Consider the following 24,719-nt stretch of genomic DNA (forward strand, 5'->3'; position numbering starts at 1 on the left):
ACAACTACCCCAAAAAATACCATTTTTGATCAGGTTTTCTTTCTCTTTAATAGGTTTCCCATCACTGTTTTGGCATTTACTTTTCACTCATCAAAATATTGTTTAAAAGAATATGAATTTTATGCCCTAATATAATTGTCACAACTTACCTATTGATGGACTTCAGCTGAGAATTCTGGAGAGAAACAAGAATGGGAAGGGGAGGAAATTCCCTCTGGAGAAATCCCTTTTCCAGACTTTTTTATATTTTACTATTGAAAAGAATAGGATGTGAGAGCAGAGCATGGAGGAATGGAAAAAAAAAGTTCCTGTCCTTGGATGTACGTATATGTAGAGTCAAACTCAAAGAGAATAAACTCCTTGGAGGAAAAGTGGGTGATTCATTATTGTGAGTTAAGAGGGAACGTGTTATAAATCACAAGCTGGAAGAGGCCAGCTCTGTTTTCCTTGCTCTGTTCCACGGTTGAAAGTTAATTTTCCTCAGGACTTTTTTTTTTCCTGGTGGCTGTTATTTACAGTTTCGTCCACCCAAACTAGCATATTCATTTCCACAGGCAGTTCCTGTTAGCACACCAGGATAAAAGCATAGCAAATTAGTTTAGGGGGTTGTAGAAACTCTCTGAAATCACTACTTCCATCTCACCCTGTAAATGCAGGGTGTGTTTATCATTGCATTTCATACCAAGCCCAACCCCAAGAATAGTGTTTGGGGAACTTTCCTTTTAAAAATGTGTAAGGGTGCTTCAGCGTGATACACTGGGTCCTTTCACGGAGCCTGCATCCTCACCCGGTGCTTGTGTTGCTTTGAGGGTGGAGCTACGGAGACCTGCTCTTCTGAGGAGCGGTTGGCTTGGTCTGAGCGGAGCCCCTCAAGGTGCCCCTCACCTCTGCCTCCCGCCTCCCACGTGAGTGTCCCTGCTCTCAGGATTGACTCCCATACCAGGCATTGGGCTGAGGGCTTAATTGTGTTTCATCCTCATTTAATCCATCAGAGCCATGAGTTCAATACTATAATTAAATCTTTTTTTTTTTTTTTAACAGAAAGGGAGAGTCAGATTCTGAGAAATTAAGTAACTTGCCCGAGTCATGCATGTAATAGGAAGCAAGACCTGGATTCAAGCCAGATTTTTCCACAATGGCCTAGAGAAACCAAAGAGTAGTGTGCTTGTATTTTATTCTCCTCTTTTTTCCCCCCAAGTTTTGAAGAGTCCACTTGCTTGATTAAACTGAAGACTAACATTTTTGTCTTCTGATTTTACCATAGGCTTCATTTTACTATCTTGTCCTTTTTCTCCTTTCTTCTTTATATTTATTTATATCCTATTATTTAAATCTCTGCAGGTCACTTAAGGTTGGAGGAAGGGAAGGAGAAAGAAGGGGATACTCTATTAAGTCATTAAGTCACAAGATAAAGTAGGCATTATCAAAATTTAGTACCATAATAAGATATATAATGTGCAGAGTCGAATACATTAGGGTTAAGCCTGAGAGATATATTATTCCACAAAATATTTAGCATAAATTCATTCAACAAAAATTTCTCAAGCACCTCCTCCTTGCCAGGGGCTCCTCTAAGTGCTGGGTTCACAGTAGTAAACAAAGTAGATGGCCTGCCCTGGTGGAGCTGATGTCGTTAGGGGGTGACGGAGGCAGACGGTTACATATATATACAGTATAATAAGTGCAATGGAGAAAATTTAGGCAAAGTGGGGTGTATAGGAGGTGTCAAGGGGATGAGAAGTGAGGGGTGTCACTTTCTTATGTACCTCAGTCAGGGAAGACTTTTCAGGTGAGATGACCTTTGACAGAGGCCTGAAGAAACAGAGCCAAACCCATGGCCTGAAGAAACAGGGAACAAACCCACGGCCTGAGGTAACAGGGAGCAGACCCATCACCTGAGGAAACAGGGAGCAAATCCAGGGCCTGAGGAAACAGGGAGCAAACCCAAGGCCCGAGGAAACATTGAGCAAACGCACGGCCTGAGGTAACAGGGAGCAGACCCATCGCCTGAGGAAACAGGGAGAAAATCCAGGGCCTGAGGAAACAGGGAGCAAACCCTGACCACATCTTGGTGAAAAGCATCTCAGGAAGAGGAAACAGAGCCAGCAAATGCCTGAAGCAAGAACTTGCTACTCATTTGTGTGCCCCACTCTTGCCTTCCCCTAAGCAAGGAGACCAATGAGGGAGGCTTCCTCTCCTTGGAGGTGAATTCAGATTGGGGTCTGGGACTACAATGAAGAAAACAAAAGGGTCTGAAAATTATTGGGCAGATTCATTTACCAAAACTGGGATCCAGCAGACCAAGAACCAGGGAGAAGCTCAAAATCACAACTCAGAGCACAAGACCGAGGCCCCTAGCAGCAGCAACTCGGTAAATTATGTGATGCTGTGCTCCTACATCCCTCCCTGCTTAGAGGAGGCCTGACCAGCTGAGGGGCAGGCCACTGGGGGTTGAACCTGCGTTTGGAAGTCTGGGTCACAGGAGGAGAAGGTGCCTGAACAGGAGCTGACCCCTCTAATGTGACGAACTCTCAGAAAAATCCATTTTAGCCTCTGGATTTTCCCAGACTGCAAGATGAAATTCTGAGAGGAAAGATGAGAAAAGTAAATCCATAAGATTCCCTGGGGGTTTCAAATTCTTCCTTCCTTATAAAAGCTAGTCACTGTTTAGCTCATGTTGTTAAGGGATTATTCTTAGTTACCTTAAGTTTCATTTCTAACTGGATTTCAGTGGAGAAGGATGTCCTCCAAAGTTTAAAGTTCTTGAGTCAAAAGTAAAGAAGTTAAGAATGTAGGTGTGTAAATAATAATGAATTCTTAGAGTGGAGTATGCTGTGTGGGTGTGTACACTGAGAAAAACAGTTGTGCATCTGCAAGGATTAATTCTTTTTTCTTAAAAATAGAAAATTGAATGCTAACGTTGAGAATTGAAGTTGAAGTTTTATTTTAAGTAAGTTAAGGAACATAAATTTGAAACTGTCAGTGTACAATTAACCCAGCCACAGAGAACAAAGTGTAAGGGTATAGCCAAATGTCTTGAATTGGGAAAGTATGACCTTATAAATACTGGCACAAGAACTTATGTTTTTCTGTTGTAATTTCCAGTTTGCAGAGTGTTGATATAATTTTCTACATTTTACATAATTTGATTGTGATTGTCTTCTTTCCAAGGGGCTTTGAATATATTGGAATTTTTTTGAGCAAATGCTTATTCAGAAGCAAATGGTTATTCATCTATTTATTGGTTTACAGAGAGAGGCTGTGTTGGGTCATTTAGGCAACCGGAATCCTGTCCACCAGAAAGCTAATCAACAAGATGGCTAGTTACATTTATGAGTATTTCTTTTAGAGGCATTTAGTTTCAATCCCACAGATGGTAGCTGCAGTCCATTAGTTTCCGAGCCAAGCTTTGCGGTGTCCTATTGTATTTAGTAAGATTGCTATTGCAGCAACACAATTACTCCAAGTTCTGTGAGACTCAGCAGGGCTAAAACAAAGCTATGCCATAACAATTTAATCCCAGCTCACCTTCCCCTTTACTGGATAAACAATCAAACACCTGCCGAATTCTGTTCCACATAATGAGAACATCTGAGCAACAAAGATCAAAGAACACTGACATTTGATCTTTAATGCAATATAGCATTATAGAAGAGATGTTTATTGCATGGTTTCAGATGGCTATTCTGTGGGTCAAATCATGCTGCTCAAAATAAACAATACCAAAAAAGCCTCACAGGACAGGGTTAATTTGTAGGGCAAATGTCAGCCCTATTTGTCATTATCAACATTTTTAGGGACTTCATTCTGTCAGAATTAGCTTTCTTTTTTAAAATGGTCATTTAAAATTTACAGGGGTAAGGGAATATGTGCTTTCCATTGTTTTATTTATGCTTTAAACAAACAGTAGAAATGCAAATTGAAAGGATATTAAGGATGCACATCTCCCTAGTTACACTAGAATTCCCACTTTCAAGAGCAAGCAAAATACTTTGAGCTTTGAAAATGTCCAAAGCATAACTTTTCCAGTATAATTTACATAAGACACCTTGATTGTCCCTCCTGAGTCTTTTTCTCCAATCTTAGAATGAATAAACGTATGTGACTAAAATCGGCAATGCTTTCTTTTAGGAGTTTATTGTCATTACTGAATAAACCTCCTTCTCTCAGGCATTACCTCCTTCTCCAAGCCTTTTTTCCCATATTTTACACTATAGAATGCAAATTCCCTTTTCCTTCTCCCACTACATTCAAACAATGCATGAATCCCATATTCTTTACAGAACTTCTCCTGAATGAGAGTGTAGTAGGGTGTTCTCCTGTCCTCCCAATTAAGGTCTAATTGCAAAATCTTTTTCCAGGTTCTCTATTCTGTAAAGGGCACTTGTGCAATTTCTTATGTGAAGTAAATACTTATTTTGGTGTATTTGGTCAAAAGAGTAGCTGGGTCTCTATGTTTGCTTATGAGGGCACCTGTCTTAGAAAACTTTAAGAAAGCAAACACTGAGCCAGTCACTTTGTTCTGGGTACAGCTGGAGCCTGATGAAGCTTAATGGTGTTTTCTGAAGTTCATGTTTGTGTGGACACAGGCTCTGGGAATCTAGATCCACATGAGTACCACAGTGTGCCCGAGTAAGAGGACACGATACAACAAAATCCAGAGGCTAGCCAAAGCAGTTAGTTTTATTAGAAGTGTTGTTAAATGAACTCTGTTTAGGTGAAAATAATGAGCATGGACTGATTTTCAACCCAAGTACTTGATGACAGTCAAGAAAAACATCATTAGCCATTCCCTCTTCTCTACAGAATACAAATTCTCAAATCCCTAAGTAACACTAGACCAGAAGAACCAGAGCATCCACCTAACACAAATAGCCTCATTTCTTGTTTAGCTAACGTGTTGATCTAATCAGCAAAGGCAAACTCTACTTTAAGTCTGTCTCTTCTTTCTAGTGGAGGGTATAGAATGACTACAATTTCAGACAGTGTTTAATTCATCTGGGACTAGCTTTGAGAAGTTGATAAAGAGCCGCTGTACAGAAAGTGCAATACACACGTAAAAAAGTTTACATATAATTTCAAGAGGGTTATATCCTCCAGATTTAAAACCTAAGAATTTGCAATGTCTGGAAAAATCACTTTGTGCTACCTAGAACTGAAATTTCAACTTCAAATACTCTACAGGTGATACATTTGTTCTTTCATGAAATCACTCAAAATGATTTCATTCATTGGGAGGAAGGGAGATATATACACTGTAACAAAGAGATCCCAAAGTACAGGGGCTTAAATATAATAGAAGGTTATTTCTTGCAGATCTCACAATTTGGAAGTGAATAGTCCAGTTAGTAGCGTGGCTCTACTCCATTAGGTATTCCAAGACCTAGATACGTACGTGTGCCTTCTCTTTGTTTTCAGTCATCTTCATTTTCATAGTTGAAGGAAGGTCACTGCCCTGCCAGTGCTCCTGCTCATGGAGGAGCAGAAATGAAGGGCAAGCAACTTTAAGTGAAGTGGACATTGCACACATCACTTCCACTTGCATCCTATTAGTGAAAATTCAGTCCATGGCCATATCTAGTTGCAGGGGAAGCTGGAAAATGTAATCTGTTGCAGTCTCCATCCATCTCACTGTCACTTTGGCTTGTGACAGTCAGATAGAGTCGAATATCCATGTGCTCTCAAAGTCCCTACAAGTCTTTTCCAGCACAAAGTGATGCACCATCCTCTTCAAAGGTGTAGAGAATAGCACCTTGTGTTCTGGTGATGTATAAACGAATAGTCAAGTTGCCTGGCCCTATTCATGTACCCCCAATATATAGTGTTGGAGTAAGAATAGTATAACTAAGTTAAAATCTCCCATTTGTAATATAAAGAAGGGAAATACACAGCAGTCCCTGATCCATCCATACCAATGATGACATCCTGCAACTCGGGAACTTCAGAGACTCCCTGCCCTGACACTGAACTAGTCTGCTTGGTTGGACCTTGTTGGATCTTCTTGACCATCATCCTCCATGACCTCTAACTTTCCCCTCTTGAAGGTTCCTCCTTGTCCATTTTTCTCCTTAGCCACATCTGAGGTGAAATTGGAGAGTGTTCCGGTTTGCTAATGCTGCTGTCTTGCAAAATACCAGAAATGGATTGGCTTTTTAAAAAGGGGGCTATTTGGTTACAAATTTATAGTCTGAAGGCCATGAAAACATCCAAGTTAAGGCATGAACACAAGTATACCTTCACCAAAGAAAGGCCAATGGCATCCTGAAAACCTCTGTTAGCTGGGAAGGCATGTGGCGGTGCCTGCTGATCCCAGGTTGTGTTCCAGCTCCTCTCTCAGCTCCTGTGCATTCTTCAAAGTGTTGTTCTTGGGGCATTTCTCCTCTCTTAGCTTCTCCAGAGCAAACTCTGGGCTAGCATCTCTGAAGTTTCTGCAAGTCTGCTTTCAATGACTGTCTCAAAAATGTCCTTCAGCTGCAGCTGCTCTGAGGTCCTTCTGTTTGTGAACTCTTTTATAGGGCTCCACTAATTAAATTAAGACCCACCCTGAATGGGCGGGGTCCATATCTCCATGAAAACAGCCTAATCCAAAGATTCCAACCTAATCAACACTAATATGTTGGTCCCCATAAGATTGCATTAAAGAACATGGCATTTTGGGGGACATAATACATCCAAACCATAGAGTAAGCCCAATGGGGGGCCTAATTAGGGATTGAACAATCACAAGCTTTTATAGGCCAGACTTCTGGTCTCTTTGACAATACATATTTCCTCAAAATTTAGTCAGCTTATGGGGAAGGGGGCTGCATCTGAATGTTGTTCTTAAAGAGGCTGTTGCCTCTGGGTTTTAGGACTTGTCTGGCACAGAAATACTCTGGTGGATTTAGGTTTCTGAGAGGTAAAACTTAGTGACTCTTTTATAGAATCTCAGGTAGGGACCTAGGTATTTAGGGACTACTTTTGGGTGAGGGCATGGCGTACTGTGGCCATTTGGGATGTCTAGCTGGAGCTAGCATAAGAGAAACCTCCAGGAAAGCCTCTCATCTCCATTTGTGATCTCTCAGCCACTGTGACCTCAACTTGTTACCTTTCTTTTTTCCCCCTTTTGGTCAAGTATAGATTTTCAATCCCTCACTTCCAGGGCCAGGCTCATTCCTGGGAATCAAGTCCCATGTCATCAGGAAGATTAAATATGAACAAGTTAGAATGCCCACTGCCTAGAAACCCCTGAGGATGGAGAAAAAGATTAAGTGAGAGGAAGGGGTAGTAACAAACAAGATAAGATTTAACAAAGGCCTATGAATACTGAAACTTTATGTATAAATATATATAGTTTTTTAGATGTTGGGGTGTTGGAATAGCTGGAAGGAGGTAAATGACATGGTAGAACTGTACCAATAACATCCTTTGAAATTTGCTCTACATCTACTCATTGAATTCTGCTTTGAAAGTCTTCACCTTTCTGTATATACTCTATATTGCATAATAAGGAAAGAATTGAAACTGTGGAACTGTAACCTATAACAATTTTTTAGATTACCTATATAACTGCTTATTGAGCTGTACATCAAAAGTTAACACCTTTCTGTAGGAATGTTGTATTTTATGATAATGGAAATAGCTGAAGTTATGGAACTGTGACCCATGACATTCTTTGGAGTTTGTTCTCTAGCTACTTGTTAAATGGTACCTTGAAAGTTACCACTGTTAGGTACATATGTTAAATTTCACAATAAAAAATGCATAAAAAATTAAAAAAAAAATTTAGTCAGCTTAGACCAGTTAGCATTCTCTGTCATAAAGGACAGGACAATGTTGATGTCCTTTTCTGTTTCATTCTTGAGTATCACTCACAAATTTCTATCTCAAATATACAATTTAACTGCCTTTGTGATTAGTCATTAGGATAAGGCATCTCCTATCAAGACTGTTTCTTGTAGAACTTCAGTTTGAAAAGAAGGGGCATATGTAAAACGAGCTGGGCTAGGTGATTTTTGTCTTATAAATACCCCATTTCAGTAGTAATGCTTGAAGGCAATCTTATTTCCAAATTGGACAGCTAATTCCTTCAATTGAAAATGAACCCATTTTATTCACTAGTCTCCAATAACAATCTATTTCAATGCAGCCTTGGAAAGATGTATCTTCCTTTCAGCTGTCCATTTTTTTAAAGGTGATGAGGTATATTGGTAGCAATTCAATTAAAGTTACTTCCCACAGATTCTTTAAATTCAGCTACGGCAGCTACAACACCATGGTCAGAGATGATAAGCTCAGAGAAGAGAGCTCTGGTTCGGCAGACTCTGTAGGTACAGTGGAGCCTTCACCTTCAAGGCCCTGATTGACAGCAGAGCGATGAGCCAGGGAGACAGAAAAAATTTACTAACTCCTGTTAAATGTCAGGCACCATCATAGGACCTATATATATGTGTGTGTGTGTGTGTTATTCATTTAATTCTAGCAATACCACTTTGAAGTAGGTATCAACTCTTAGCATTTTATAGATGAAGAAACTGAAATGTAGTTCAGATCAATAGCTAGTAACTGTCAGAGCTATAAATAATACCCAGATTTACCTGATGCCAAAGGTTTTGCCTTTTCAAGGCAGCAGGGGCTAGAATGTGTTTAAAAGGATCCTTGGGTTTTCTGGGCCTGCTAACTCCAGTTCTTACTTCTCTGCTCATGTGCTGGAGATGCACTAATGTTCAAGGCATCTTCTGGATAGGGATTTCTCCTTTTATTAAATAGTCAGGCTTTTCACACTGGGTACTTTCAGAGAGTTTAATTTTAGAGCCTTGCACCAGACCATTCTGCCCTTTGTCAAGGCAGCCTTAAGGATGAATCATATTTTTTACTCTGTGATATAAGCAAAAAAGGCCTTTATTGGCCTTTGATTTTATTTGTGAAATTTAAATCTAATTAAATGATGAGAAATCCAATTAATAACATGAATTAAATTAAACATTAAATTAAATTTAAATGATGAGAAATCCAATTAATAACATGAATAACATGGTCACTTTGTTAAACATATCAGTCATAGAGAATCCAAAGGTGATGGGAATTCTGCAGTCCTGCCCTGCTAACGTCTGGAAGCACTGCATACTTCTCCTTGATTCATTTTGTTTGCATCATAACAAAATGAAAATCTTTCAGCTTAAAAATACTCAAAAGCCATTTTCCTGACACTAAAATCTTTAATATTGTCAGTTAAATGCCAGTATTCTCAAGTCACGGAGTGGAGGCTAGACTCAGCTGCCACCGGGAATTCTTGGGATGTGCTCACACTGTCTGCTGTTTTTCCACTTGCTTTTCTGTTAAGGACTTCAGACCCCAAACTCTAATGTTGGAGAAGTAACAACACTACATACCTAATAACTTCCTTTTCTGCAATGGACATGGAAAAGTTCCTAAGAAAAACATAAATCCAAAATGGAAACGAGGCAATGATTATATACAGTGGACTCTGACTGAACACAACATGTGTTAATGATAATAATTATTATTAAATCACACATTTTTGTGGTGCTTATTATGCAGCTGGCATTTTTCTACACATTTATTCATTTTACCTTCACAACAGTCTTATGAACCAGGTACTGTTATAATCCCAATGTTACAGAGGAAGAAACTAAGTGTAGACCAGGTAAGTAACTTTTCCAAAGCCATATGTCTAGTAAAAAGCAACTATTAAAATTATGCTCCATATCTAAAGGAACTGATGGTGAGACAAATTTAATGAATGGCAAGTATTTTGAAGTCAGTAAAGGGAGAAGAAAGTTATCAGTAAACCTTCACTTATGTCTTACTTTAAGTCCTTCAGGCTTCTCTTTAGCCAGCATCCACCACTTGTATGTCCCCCTCCAAAAACCTGAATACTTTTCTCTGTGAATGTGTTTAGGTAGGGAGTCTGTGATACTGAAACATGGATTGGTGAAAGGGGGGTGGGGATGTTACCTAATAGCAGCCCAAAGGAAATGACACCATTCTAGGCAGCATTCTTTCCCTATCCTTCTTTTCACACCATAAAAGGGAGACTTGTAGGAAAGCCTTGTTAGAGGATGATTCCCTGCATCGAGTTCTTAAAGACTAGATCGTTAAATGCTGTTATGTTAGTCCCTCTTTTGAGACCTTGAAATAGTTTTATTATCTAGAACACTTTTATGAGCTGACATTTTCAATGCAATTTTACTTATAAGTGGAAAAAGATTATCATACTTATTGGTGATATAATTATTCATCTTTACAAATATTTTATAATAATTACCACATTTAAATTCTATTTTGCTTACACTGTTTGCATTACCTTCACCCTCCCTGGCAGTTACTTCACCCTTCTTTCCACCAGCCATCCTCATCTTCCATAACACCACTGCCTGCCACATGACCACATTCAGCATTCCACAGGAAGTGGATTTTTTTGTGAAAAAGACAAAGAAATGTGATGACATTCTTTTGATGTTATTCTATTTTTACTAGTTTCTTTAACTGGTTTGTCTAGCCTAAACTTTAGATCTTATTTGAACCAGAACTTTTTCAGTTTTATAAAGTCTAAATGCAGCTGCATAACTCCTATAAGCGGCCTGTCCATCATATCCTCACTGGGAATTCTACACAAAGATGGGAGCTTGGCGCCCTTGAAATCACCAGACATTGATTTATGGTCCAAAGAGGAAAGCTTAAGAAACAAGCGTGGTAGAGAAAGGGAGGCAGCACCAGACTGGAAACACTAAGGAGCAGGGCATTATTTTGTGAGAGGGAAAAAGAGGAAGCAATGGAAACCAGGAACTATCATGACTATTACAAACAACTGCCTGTAGGCTATGAAAAAAAAACCATAAGATAAAAAATGAATCAGGGGACTATTCATTTTATTCGGGTAATGTAAGGACCTGAGAGCCACTAAAATATTCTGGCAGTCATTAACATGGCAAGCCTGGGTGCCAAGAAACACTTGAACTATCATCTCAGATGGAGCATGAAGATGGCCAAGAGGCAAGGTGCTGAGAACCCCAGGGGTCCCTTAGCAATATCCACAGGACAGGAGCTAATGGGCAGAAAGGACGGGCTCACCTTCTCAGTCTCACCCTCCAAATATCCTCTGCTGCCTTGTCACATTCCAACCGAGTTTCCTGCATTTGGTATCATACATATTGTTAAAATGAAAATTAAAACTGTCATACTTGGGTGGCTCGGGCACATCTATAATTTATCACTTTCCTTAATAGTTAAAAAGAACAACCAGGGGAATGTGGCTTAGCTTTCACTCACAGACTCTCAGCACTGCATAAAGGATGCTTGAGCCTCCTAGGACAGATATACTGCACACATTTAGCATATTTATTTCTCCCCTTATGGAACTTTCTCTTATCCTGGGTCTGCTTAGTTTTAAATATATTCAGAGGCTATAAATATTACATGGAATTTTGAGATCTGAAAAATAACTTGTTCATCACTGATTTACTGATATACTGAAGAACAAGTTTAGCATCTATATTTACATGATAAAAATTTTCAGTTTATGCACTGGACTGTTTTTAGCCATCCATGGCAGGGCTGGGATTGCTTTCTGATACTTGAGTGAAAAGGGAGAAAAAGGAACCCATTTAAAATGACCCCAGGTTTCTGTCCTTAACTGCTGCATAAAAGGAGATTCATTGAGATGGTGGAGGCAGGGAGAGATGCAGGTTTCCTGTGGTAAAGTTGATGAGTACATTTTAATAAGGTAGTGAAGCCATAAGTCCAACTCCTTGTCCTTTCGCTATGTGTATAATACATCCATTTTCAAGATCCCATTTCGGTCATCGTATGAACAAAAAGAATTAGCTACCATTTTTTGAGTACTTGCTTTGTTCTAAGCCTTGTTGTATCAGTTTCTGTAGATTGAAGGTTACCATAAAAACTGTAAAGGAAACAAAATAATGTTATTAAAGTCTAAGCTAATATTGTCAAAATCTTTGATATTGATAGCCAGGTCTTTCTTAAGATGGAAATTAGTAATTGTTTGAGAGATGTCATAGATATTGTAGAACCAAACTGAGACTTTTCTCCTTGAAAAATTAAGAGGATTAAAAGTAGAAGGAACTAGCTCTTTCCCAGGTAGCTCAATGTTATTTAATGCCATATCTGTGCACTAGGACTACTTAGTCATTTCCAGCCTGACCAGAGGTTTGTATCCCACACTTGAGAAACTTGGGTCTTTTCTAGTCCCCATATTTTATAAATGAAGGAATTGAAATCCAGAAAAGTGAAGTAGTTTTCCATGTTCCTATGTCTGGGACCTGGCAGCAGAATTTAGTAGATGTTTGGTGAATGAATGAATGAATAAATGAGCTATTTGAAAGTATCATGGACTTTGCCACAAGTCAAAACCTAGTACAGTTGGGAGTCCAAGATGCATTAAATAAGCAATAGTCTGTGAATATTTAAATGGATATTAATCTTGTTGCCTTCATTCTGAATTCAACAATTAAGTTTGAATTCTGTCTATTGTCTGCTATCCATATAGAGTAGAATTAAAGATAAATGAGTCTCTTTACAGAAATATAAAAGCCAGTCATCAGATATATATGGAAGGGTTACAGGCCCTCAACAACCAAAGCTATCTTTTAAAAGAAGAATGCAGTTGGAGAACTCACAGTTCCTGATCTTAAAACCTATTACAAAGCCACAGTAATCAAAATATCATGGTACTGGCACAAGAACAGACATATAGATCACTGGAATCAAACTGAGAGTTCAGAAATCAACCCTCACATTTATGGTCACTTGATTTTTTAATCAGAAGCCAAGTCAACTCAATTGGGAAAGAATAGTTTCTTCAACTAATGGTGCTGGGGAAAATTGGATATCCATATACAAATACGAATACGAATATGTCCTGTCGCCTCACACCATATACAAAAATCAACTCAGAATAGATCAAAGACCTAAATACAAGAACCACAAGTATAAAACTCCTAAAAGAGGTCTCACTTTTTCTTATCCCCCCCTTCCCCTTTTTTTTTTTTTTTTTTTTTTTTTTTTTTTGCCTTTTTTCCTCTTTCCCCTTTTCACCATTTCCTCTCGGAGGCTGTTTCTCTGGGCAGGTGCAGAGCCGATCTCCCCTCCCGCCTCTCCCCGACCCCCGCCGCCCTATGGCGAGAGGGAGCCCCCTCCCCACCCGGACACAAGCGGCGGCGGTTGGAGGAGTGGGACCGGCGGTGGCGGCCTCAGGTCCAGGATCATCATGGAACTAATTCGCTGATCGACCCACCGGCCGCAGCCGTTCGTTCCGTTCCAGCCCCAGAGCTCTTGTCCCCCAGCCCGGTTCTCCCTCTTCTCCCTCCTCAGTCGGCCGGGTCCTCGCCCCGCGCGCCCCGCTGCCCGCGCTCAGGAAGATGAAGTCGTAAGGGCCTGCGGATGACCCCGCGTCACCACGGTGAGGCCTACAGCTCTGCCGGGGAGGAGGCGGAGGAAGAGGAGGAGAGGATACCTGCATCAAGCTGGCTGGCAGGCAGTTTCAAAGGATATCATAAAGTTTCCAGGATCTTCGGAAAACCAGAGATTGTCTTTTCTGTTGGAAAAGGCAGTCTCTAAGGAAGCCCAGATGTGGAAGGTGAATGCGCCCAAAACGCCTACAAATCAGGTGTTGTATCTATTGGTGAGAGTGGTGTAGTGAAGTCTCCAGCTATTATCGTAGATACATCTATTTCTCCCTTCAGTTTTGGTAGTGTTTGCCTCGTGTATTTGGGGGCAGCATGTTAGGTGCATAAATATTTATGATTGTTATTTCTTCTTGGTGGAGTGCCCCTTTTGTTAATATACAGCTTCCTTCTTTGTCTCTTGTAACGGTTTTTGCCAATATTAGTATAGCAACCCCAGCTCTTTTTTTGGTTACTGCTTGCCTTTGTCCAGGGCAGATTGGAACAGTGGCCTTAGAACCACCCAGCCAACCCAAAGTTGCTAATCCAAAGCCACAATCAGTGATCAAGTCAGCTGTTACCACCCCTGTTCTTGGGGAAGAGGATTTTATGTCCCTGTGCCGGTTTGAATATATTAGGTCCCCCAACATGCCATTATCTTTGATGTAATCTGTGTGGGCAGATGTATCAGTGTTGATTAGATTGTAATTCTTTGAGTGTTTCTATGGAGATGTGCCCCATCCAACTGTGGGTGATGACTCTGATTGGATAGTTTCTGTGGAGGTGTGGTCCTGCCCATTCAGTATGGGCCTTGATGAGTTTACTGGAGCACTGTATAAGCTCAGACAGAAGGAGCGAGCTTGGTATAGGCAAGAGGGACACTTTGAAGAATGCACAGAAGCTGAGAGAGTAGCTGCAGATGAGAGACAGTTTGAAGACGACCATTGAAAGCAGACTCTTGCTCTGGAGAAGCTAAGAGAGGACAAACACCCAAAGAGCAACTAAGAGTGACATTTTTGAGGAACTGTAGCCTAGAGAAGAACATCTTGGGAGAAAGCCATTTTGTAACCAGAACTTTGGAGCAGACACTAGCCACATGCCTTCCCAGCTAACAGAGGTTTTCCGGATATCATTGGCTATTCTCCAGTGAAGAATATTTCCCCATCCCAGAGAGATGAAGTGATTCAGTGGCTGGCCAAATTCAAGTACCAATTAACCTTTACCCAGAAATGTTTGCCCTGGCTAGCAGTCTTTTGGACAGGTTTTTAGCTACTGTAAAGGCTCACCCAAAATACTTGAGTTGTATTGCAATCAGCTGTTTTTTCCTAGCTGCCAAGACTGTTGGGGGGGATGAGAGAATTCCAGTACTGAAGGTATTGGAGAGAGACAGTTTCTGTGGATGTTCCTCTGAAATTCTGAGAATGGAGAGAATTATTCTGGATAAGCTGAATTGGGGTCTTCACACAGCTACACCATTGGATTTTCTTCGCATTTTCCATGCCATTGCAGTGTCAACTAGGCCTCAGTTACTCTTCAGTTTGTCCAAACTGAGCCCATCCCAACATTTGGCAGTCCTTAGCAAGCAACTACGTAAGTGTATGGCCTGCAATCAACTTTTGCAATTCAAAAGTTCCATGCTTGCTGTGGCCATGGTTAGTTTGGAAATGGAGAAACTCATTCCTGATTGGCTCTCTCTTACAATTGCACTGCTTCAGAAAGCACAGATGAGTAGCTCCCAGTTGATCCACTGCCGGGAGTTTGTGGCATGTCACCTTTGTACTGTGCAGTCTTCTCTGCCTCTAAATTCCATTTATGTCAACCGTCCCCTCAAGCACACCCTGGTGACCTGTGACAAAGGAGTGTTCAGATTACATCCCTCCTCTGTCCCAGGCCCAGACTTCTCCAAGGACAACAGCAAACCAGAAGTGCCAGTCAGAAGTACAGCAGCCTTCTACCATCATCTCCCAGCTGCCAGTAGGTGCAAACATACCTCTGCTAAACGCAAGGTAGAAGAAATGGAAGTGGATGATTTCTATGATGGAATCAAGCGGCTCTATAATGAAGATAGTGGTTCAGAAAATGTGGGTTCTTTGTGTGGTACTGATTTATCAAGGCAAGAGGGACATGGTTCCCCTTGCCCACCTCTGCAACCTGTTTCTGTCCTGTAGTTTCAACAAGTGTTACGTTCAAGTGCAAACTAAGGTAGTCTACTCTGGGAGTGGGACCGTGTAAAACCAGGAAAGAGGCTATAAAAGGATATAAACCTTAACAGGCTAAATTGAAGTGAGCCAGAAAAAAAAAACTCTTGTTTACTTGTGTGGCTAATTATAATTCAACATTATTTAAGCACTTAAAAGACCAAAAAAAGCATAAAATTTTCAAAAGACCCAAAAACAAAAAAAAAAAAAAAAGAAAAGGCAAAAAATTTATTTTTAGTGTTTGTCAGTTACACTGTTTTCTCCACTAAAATGTTACTTACCCCCGTAAATTCACATTTAATGTTAAAAAAGTTTCCAAAATTTATAGCTAGCAAATCTTGTCCCCAGCATCCTGATTTAATTTTCCTCTTGCTTTTGCTTGTTCCTTCATTGAATACTTAATGAATTTTATGCATGTTGATCTATACCCTGACCTCCACTGAATAGGAGACCCCCAAAATGATTTTTTAGCAATTTAGTGAACAAATTATTTCAGCATGACAGCTATGTTTAATCCATTCAAATTCAAATTGGTCTGAAAAGGGTACTTCGAAATTGCCCCATGTGAATCAGAGGTGGTAAAATAGACAAAGGACCCATGTTACATTGATTTTTCATGTTTGTCTCATTTTGATCTCTAGAGTTTAGAGACAAAATTACTGTTGTCATTTTTGTTTATCTTAAGCTGAAACTTAGTGGTATGTAATTAGAAATCTCTTATATTTGTTGAAAGCATTTTTGACATTTGTATAAAAGAATTTGTGATAAAGTTAATATATATCCAGGTGCTCCCCAAAGAACCATGTAACAACTAAAATTAAATTTTGTAACTGATAAGAATTTTCACTCATTTATAATCATAAGGAGACTGTCTAGATGTTGGGGCAGTTCTATGATTTGAGTCTGTAACATGTAATAACTGAATCCAGTACCCAAGTTTTATGTTAAGCTAAGCTATTAGGATTTTCTTGATAAAAGCCTCTCGTCCCCCACCCCCACCCCCAAATTTCTCTTGATGGCTTCTGAATCCTGAGGTCCCTGTGCAATCCAAAGAAGGTATTGTAGTCAGAACCATGTACTGATGATAAAAGCCTCTGGTAAGCAATAAAAAGTTGTCCTTAAAAAAAAAAAAAAAAAACAACTCCTAGAAGAAAACATAGGGAAGCATCACCAGGACCTTGTATTAGGCAATAGTTTCTTCCTCTTTACACCCAACGCACAAGCAACAAAAGAAAAAATATGTAAATGGTACTTCATCAAAACTTAAAAATTTTTGTGCATCAAAGGACATTATCATGAAAGTAAAATGACAACCTACACAATGGGAGAAAATATTTTGGAACTGCATATCCAATAGGGATTAATATCCAAAATATGAGAAGAAATCCTACAACATGACAAGAAAAAAGACAAGCAGCCCAATTTAAAAATATGCAAATATTTGAATAGGCGTTTCTACAGAGAAGATATACAAATGGCCAAATACACATGAAGTGATGTTCAGCACCACTTGTCATTAGGGAAATACAAATAAAAACCACAAAGAGATACCAGTTCACTCCTGCTAGAATGGCTATTAAATTAAAAAACAGAAAATTACAAATGTTGGAGAGGATATGGAGAAATAGGAACACTCGTTCATTGTGGGTGGGAATATAAAATGGTGCTCCCTCTGAGGAAGAAAATTTGGCAGTTGCTCAGAAAGTTAAGTATAGAATTATATGACCAGGCAATCCCACCTCTGTGCATATACCCAAAAGAATTGAAAACAGGGACTCAAATAGATATTTGCACACTGATGTTCACAGTGGCATCATTTGCAATTGCCAAAAGATGGAAGCAACCCATATGTCTATCAATTGATGAGTGGAAAAATAAAATGTGATATATACATACAATGGAATATTATTCAGCCATAAAAAGGAATGGATTTCTGATTCATGCAACATGGATGTCCCTTGAAGACAGCATGTTTAGTGAAATAAGCCAGAGACAAAAGGACAAATATTGTATGATCTCATTGACATGAACTAATTAGAATAAACAAATTCAGAGAATTAAAAAGTAGAATATAGGTTACCAGGGCCCGGATGGAGGTAGGGAATGGGGAGTAAATGCTTCATTGTATAGAGTTCCTATTTGGGATGATGGGGAAATTTTGGTAATAGATGGTGGTGATGGTAGCACAACACTGTGAATGTAATTAACGGCACTAAAATGTATATTTGAATATGGTTAAAAGGAGGAAATCATAGGTTCTACATATGTTAATAGAATAAAAATTTTAAAAATATGCAGAACTGCACAGCACAGTGAACCCTAATATAAACCGTGGACTATAGTTAATAGTGCAATTATAAAAATGTTCTGAGTCAATTGTATCAAACTGTAACAAATATACTACACAAATGCAAGGTGTTAATAAAAAGAAAAAAAGATAAATGTGTCTACTCATGTTGAATTAGCCAGAGTATAAAGTGGTCCAGAAGGGCATGCTCTGCCCTCTTTACCCCTTGTTTTCCCCCTTTATCCTGTGCCTTTGGGAAGTTCATGGTCTTTTCCAACTGCTTTTCCCAGTCCTTTCAATCTCCTTACCACATTTGCCCTAAAGCAGTCACCTTTAAATCTGTTATGTTAATGCTTCCCAAATGGCCTAGCTGTTCAACATCAAAGCTCCAGGACAGACAGAGACCAAAACCTGTGTCAGTCATTGCACCAAAGACAAAATAAGTGTTTCTGAAGGAAAGTGGGGAGAAGAGCCAGGCAACAGGACAAAGACGTGCCTGCGGGATCAGGTGTTCTGCTCCTGGCACAGGACACTTCCCATTGCCATCTTTGATGGCGACCATGGCCTTGCTTTCCATTCCAAGAGTTGGAGACTGAAGAAATACTTGCCTTAAATTCCTATTCTTGATGTTTACCACAAGAGCCACATAGGTCAAATCCAAAGGACTGTGAAGTGTGGTATTTTCATCCATTTTGACCTAATAATAAGAGGGAGAGAAATGCTAAGAAAGAGTTTGAAGTATATATAAGATGTTCCTGAATGATTACCTGCTATTGGGGATTGGATCATAACCCCGCTTTAACCCATGTTCCTGTGGATGTGAATCTGTTTGTAAATAGGACCTTTGAAGATATTATTAGTTAAGGTGTGGAATCAATTGTGAACAGGATCTTGAAAGATCCTATTTAGTTAAGGATATGTTGAATCAGGGTGGGCCTTAATCCATATGGCTGAAGTCCTTATAAGGGGAGGAAACTAGACAGAGACACAGATGACTGAGCAGGAAAAGTGGAAGCCAGAAGTCAGCAGAAATAAGAGAACAGACACAGAGAGAGAGAGATCACCATGTGACAGAGGACTGCCGGAACGCATCAGACTCTGGATGAAAGCTAGTCTTGCACAGACCTTGAGGGTTGACTTCTAGCCTCCAAAACTGAGGGACAATAAGTTCCTATTCTCTAAGCTAACCTGTTGTGTGGTATTTGTCAGAGACGCTCTGGCCAACTAAGATACCTGTCCATTCCAACCCAGCTTCTCCTAACTCTGGCTTCTACTTTTAATTTTTACCTGGCCTCTCCCAATGTCAGGATCTTCTTTCCGCTTGAACACCACCCCCACCCCACACCCCAGCATTCCCTCACTGAAAGTAGCAGTTACTCTAACAGCAATAGCAGACATCACATTAACCCAAATACCTTTTACTTCTAACATTAACCCAAATACCTTTTGCTTCTAACTATGCTAGTACTGTACAAGTCCGAATAAATCCTTCAATTCATTTCAGTTCAATAGGTGCAGGCAATATGACCCTCACTTTATAAGGTTAGTGACTATCCTGTCCCCAGCACCTGGAATCTATCCTGGCAGATAGTAGATGCTCAATAAGTATCTGTTGAATGAATGAATGTGCATGTGGATGTATAATGGGCTTTGGAATCTAGTTCTGTCACTGCCAGTTACTACCAGTATGACTTTAGTCAACGTACCTAACTCTCTGAGCCTCCATTTCCCCATCTACATAATGCCCAGGCTATTTTTAAGATTAGGACACATTAATTGGTTCATCAGAGAAGTTTAATAAATGATTTCTCTTATTTTTATAATTATTAAGTAATCTGTGATATTATTTGGGGGTATTGAGAAGTCTAAAATTGCCTTTCCCTTCAAAGATATACAAATCTTTATTCGTCAGTGCCACCAATAGGGAAAGCAGAGGGAAATGGGAAAAGTGGGAGAGTTGAAGTAGGAATAAAAGAATGAAATAAAAAAGGCAGGTAAAGAAGGGGAGCTAAGTGGAGGAGCAGTGTGGCATGTCACCAAAACCTGACTCCTTGGCACTTGGGACAGAGGGACTTACATTGCTCCCTTCCTTTCCTTAGAGTGTCCACTCAGACTAAAGGAGAGCAGGAACTTGGGGAATTTGAATGGCCACCTAGAAAAGTCTTATTTCCAGCCACTATTTTGTATTTCACTCTTTTATACAACCAACTTAGTATCTGTTTACCTATATAAATTTAGCAAATATTTATGGAGCAACACCAAGTCTAAAACCCATACTTGGCACTCCAAAAAGATACTAGACATTTTTAATCTAGGACTAGAGAAGATTGTATCCCTGTGAAGTCCATAAGTGTGCATTTCTTTTGTCACTTTAACAAAAGCAAACAAGTGGCTTTCTCATTTGCAATTGTTATTTCCTAGTATCCAAGAATTGAAGCCAGCATACTGTTACTTTGGTACTTTGAAACTGTCAATGGGATGTGTGCTGGTTTGAATGTATTATGTCCTCCCAAACACCATTATCTTTGATGTAATCTTGTGTGGGCAGACCTACCAGTGTTAAGTAGATTGTAATTCTTTTGAGTGTTTCTGTGGAGATGTGCCCCACCCAACTGTGGGTGATGACTCTGATTGGATAATTTCCATGAAGGTTACCCCACCCATTCAGGGTGGCTCTAAATTAAATCACTGGAGCCATATAAATGAGCTGACAGACAGAAGGAACTCAGTGCAGCTGAGAGTGACATTTTGAAGAGGAGCTACAGCCAAGAGGGACACTTTGAAGAAAGCATAGGAGCTGCAGATGAGAGACATTTTGAAGACGGCTGTTGAAAGCAGATTCTTGCTCCGGAGAAGCTAAGAGAGGACAAATACCCCAAGTGCAACTACGAATGACATTTTGAGGAACTGCAGCCTGGAGAGGAACGTCCTGGGAGAAAGCCATTTTGAAACCAGAACTTTGGAGCAGACACCAGCCATGTGCCTTCCCAGCTAACAGAGGTTTTCCAGACACCACTGGCCACCCTCCAGTGAAGGTACCCGATTGCTGATGTGTTACCTTGGACACTTTATGGCCTTAAGACTGTAACTGTGTAACCAAATAAACCCCCTTTTACAACAGCCAATCCATCTCTGGTGTTTTGCATTCCAGCAGCATAGCAAACTGGAACAGGATGTGTGAGAAGAAAGGGAAAAATGGGACTTGGTTTTCAATAAAGGAGAAAATATATTTTCCAGATAATCTAGTCAAGAAGAGATCATTCTCAGCTTTTTACTTTGGATACTGTCATTATAAGAAAGTCATTGAAATAAGATTGTTATGAAGCATTTATATTGTCATATCCACATATCCATTTAGGAAAAAAAAATATTTTGGTGAGAGTTTCTTGCCATAATACATTATGCTCTCTGAATGAGTAAGATTGAAAAGGCAAAATATTGAAGAATGATATTCTCTCCCAAAGTAATTCTTCATAAAAACACCGCGACTGTTGGCACAACATAAATATCATTTTTTTTCTAACCATTATAATTAAAAACACCCAAAGGCTGCCAGAAAGATGTAAAACTCAAAATGGAAAATGCCCCATGCCTCACTCCATGAAAATGCCCAGAATGATTTTAAGTACTTAGATTATGCAAATAAGAGGAAGAATTTTCTACAGTGACCTCCTCTTGAACTAAGCAAGGCTTTTAAGTTGCTGTAAATTCCTTGAATTGTATTCTGAAGTGAGTTAGTGCCAGAATCATAAAATAAGGGCAGGATATCACAGCAGCCTACAACCAAACAAACAAACTGGCCCCTCCAGGACAAGCTGAAGATTTCAAGTTAATGCCCAATTCAGTTCATACAGCAAATATATGCTAACTTTTATGTACAGGGTATTTTGAGAGATACAAGAGGGACACAGTGCAGTCCTGTTCCTTGGAGGTTTGAAATCTGATGTACTAGACAGACTCCTTCTCTAGTAAAATCATAATGTAAGGCAGTGTTCATTCATTTGTCCAACCAGCCTACACTGAACACCTACTGTAACAGTCCCTGTTCTAGGTGCTAGAATAAAGCAAAGAAAAAAAAATCATGGCATGGAATTCTAATAATATGGCATGTTAAAATGATAATGAGTGATACAGAGAGAAACAAAGCCAGGCAGGAGGATAGGGTGTTGGCTCTGGTGATAAATAAGGCTCAGAGAGGCCTCACTGAGAAAGTGACTTTTGAGTAACAACATGAAGGAGGTAAAGGAATTAGTCATTGGGATGTCTAGGAAAGAACATACCAGGCAAACGGAAGGCAAGGACAAAGCACAGGAGGTGAGAGTATGCCTGACATGTTCAAGAAAAAAATCAAATGAATGAAAGAGGTTTTCTCTTAGGTATCTCCAGTTATCACTGGAGTCACCGTCTAATCTAGATGCTCTTGTGCTATGAATGACACAAAGGATTGGTAGGGGATGTAGGAAATGTTGGCAGCCACTCACCCTATAGGAAGATCACCTGTAGCTGTTGGTCACTTTGACCTAAACGTTCTGGAGAAGGAGCCCATGGCCTTCCCTCCACCTTCGTCTCTTTGCCAGTTCAGGCCTTCTTCTTTCTCATGTCCCTGCCACTCTCATTTCCACAAACCATCAATCATTTATACAGAAGTTCACACCACCCACCCCAGGGTTTCTGAGTTTTCTCACCCTGGGGAGCCACTTTACTTCGACACCTGGATGGTTTGTCAGTGGAATAAGCAGAAAAGACAATATTGTGGGTTTAATGGGGACCCAAATATGCCCTAAAATTCAGTATGCTGGAGAAAAAGAAACAGATCAACAGAGGTCAGGGAAAAGAGGGAATGAACACAGAGCATATAGTGAGAAGAATCCCTCCCCCTCCAGACAGGCTCTGCGTAGAAGCAGCAAGAAACAGTAAGAAGCCTTGGTTTCCAACAACCCTGGCTGTGCAGCAAAATCGCCTGAGGAGCTTTTTTTAAAAAACTGACACTAGGACCCCAATTAAATGAGAATCTCCAGGGATTAGGCCCAGGCAGGCATATCCTTGGGCCAAGAACTACTGGAGCCGGAGCTGCCTCAGAGGCCTTCTCCTGGAGATCTCTCCTTCCGCATGGCCGCATGCAGAGGATTCTGTCCACCTCCCTAAGGACTCATTTCTTGGCTTCCTAAGGCTCCTGGTCCCAAACGGGGCTCCAACCCAACAGCCTTTCCGTGAGCGGGAAAGAGATGGCTAAGTGACCCGGCGTGAGTGGGAGAATCTTGCCCAGACCTATAATCAAGGCCAGCACAGCATCCTCTTGAGGCCTCATTTCCTTCCCCTGTAACACAGATGGTAATAACAGTGTCCACCTCGTGGGTCCTGATGGTCCCATGGGATTGTGAATGTAAAGCTCCTCAGGTAGTGTCTGGCGCCACAGTGAGCCGCTGCTGTTTGCTGTCAGTGTTACATGTTCCAACCTGGCATAAGCAAGTCTCTACCCAGCCTTCCAGCTTCAAGGGCAGCCAGTTTCTTGACTCAATGCATTCTCAAATTTGATTATTTTTAATTTCCTCCTCTTTTTCTCTCTCTCTTCTCTTTCTCTCTCTTCCTCCTTTCCTCTCTCCCTATCCCTATTTCTCCCTCTCCCTTCTGCTCCCTCTCCCTCTCTCTGTCTCCACTATGTCTCTCTCCTCCCAGTCCCATTCCCTCCCCCAGAACTGGTGTCCCCCTGTCCTTCTCCAGCCTTCATGGACCCCTGTGCATCCTCAAGATTCAAAAACTTTCCCTGAACAGCTCCCTCCCAAGCAGTCTTCTTGCTACTGAAGCATCCTGTACATAACTCTAACTCTAACTCACTGGAATTGAGCTCCTTAGAGTGCTTTATTTTCCTCATATCATTGGTCCTTAAAACCATAAGCACTCAATAGGTGCTAACTGACCAGATGGACCCTCTAAACTATCTTCCCCAATGGCCTATTAGGAAACCCACTCTCCTCCTCCCTGCCAGAAATTTCTACCACTGGAATCATCACCTGGGGTTAAACAAGAAAAACAATAACACATGTCCAGATTCTCCAAAAATCTAGTTAAAATGCAATTGTGTCTACACACCCTCACACACAGACCCATGGAGACATAACACCACAGGAGAACAAGGACCATTCTCTACAGCCAACTCCTTTCCTTCCCTTTGCCTCAGTGTCCTCAGATGAGCAGTGGGGTCATGGGCTAGAGAAGCTCTTGGGTTCCTTCCAGCTCTAGAACCTCACGATTCTGTTGTAGGCCCAGATCTTTAGGAGGTTCAGACTGAGGGAAAAAGTTGGAGATCTAGTCAGATCAGGTGGAAAGCAGGCCCATTGTTTACCCCAGATGGGCAGAAGACAGGATGAGCAATGATGGATGGGATTTGTGTCAGAAGAAGAATCCAGGAAGGGTGGTCCTGGCTGCAGGACCTGGAGGAGGGAACGGGGAGTGGGGTGAGTAGGAGAATGTTGACACCTCCAGAGAGCAAAAGATCCTTGCCCTCCCTCTCCCTTCTCTCCATCTCCTTCCTCTCTCTCTCATTTTTTCTCTCTTTCTTTGTCTCTGTCTCTATTTCTCATAAACCACATGGGAGCCTCAATGAAAAGGTTTGGGAGAGAGAGATGAATTTGGAGGGTTGGTCATTAGAAAGACAAAGGTATAATGTAGATAAGAGAACAAGGAGAACAAAATAGGGAAAAAGACATATAAGGCAAAGTCTTCCTAGCCTTGAGCATCACCTGCAAGAAGGTCAAAACTTAGGTCCTCAGAATTGAGACTGGCCTGGAAGGGGGCCTGGGTTCCTGGTGGGATAGGACAGGAACCCCAAGG

At 40.6% G+C, this 24,719-nt stretch overlaps 2 protein-coding genes across 5 annotated transcripts in view; both read left to right on the forward strand.

The window, feature by feature from the left end:
• Window positions 1-24,719, forward strand: part of HS3ST5 (heparan sulfate-glucosamine 3-sulfotransferase 5) — a 319,040-nt gene that overhangs the window by 197,735 nt on the left and 96,586 nt on the right. The gene's annotated exons all lie outside the window — the stretch shown is intronic.
• Window positions 13,402-15,757, forward strand: LOC119539428 (cyclin-I-like). The gene is given in 3 exon segments (XM_037842993.1): window positions 13,402-13,469; window positions 14,552-14,613; window positions 14,616-15,757. Coding segments are annotated over 3 exon segments (1,086 nt in total). The 3' UTR covers window positions 15,572-15,757.

Source organism: Choloepus didactylus, chromosome 7 (genome assembly GCF_015220235.1).
Source record: "Choloepus didactylus isolate mChoDid1 chromosome 7, mChoDid1.pri, whole genome shotgun sequence".
Taxonomy (NCBI): Eukaryota; Metazoa; Chordata; class Mammalia; order Pilosa; family Megalonychidae; genus Choloepus; species Choloepus didactylus.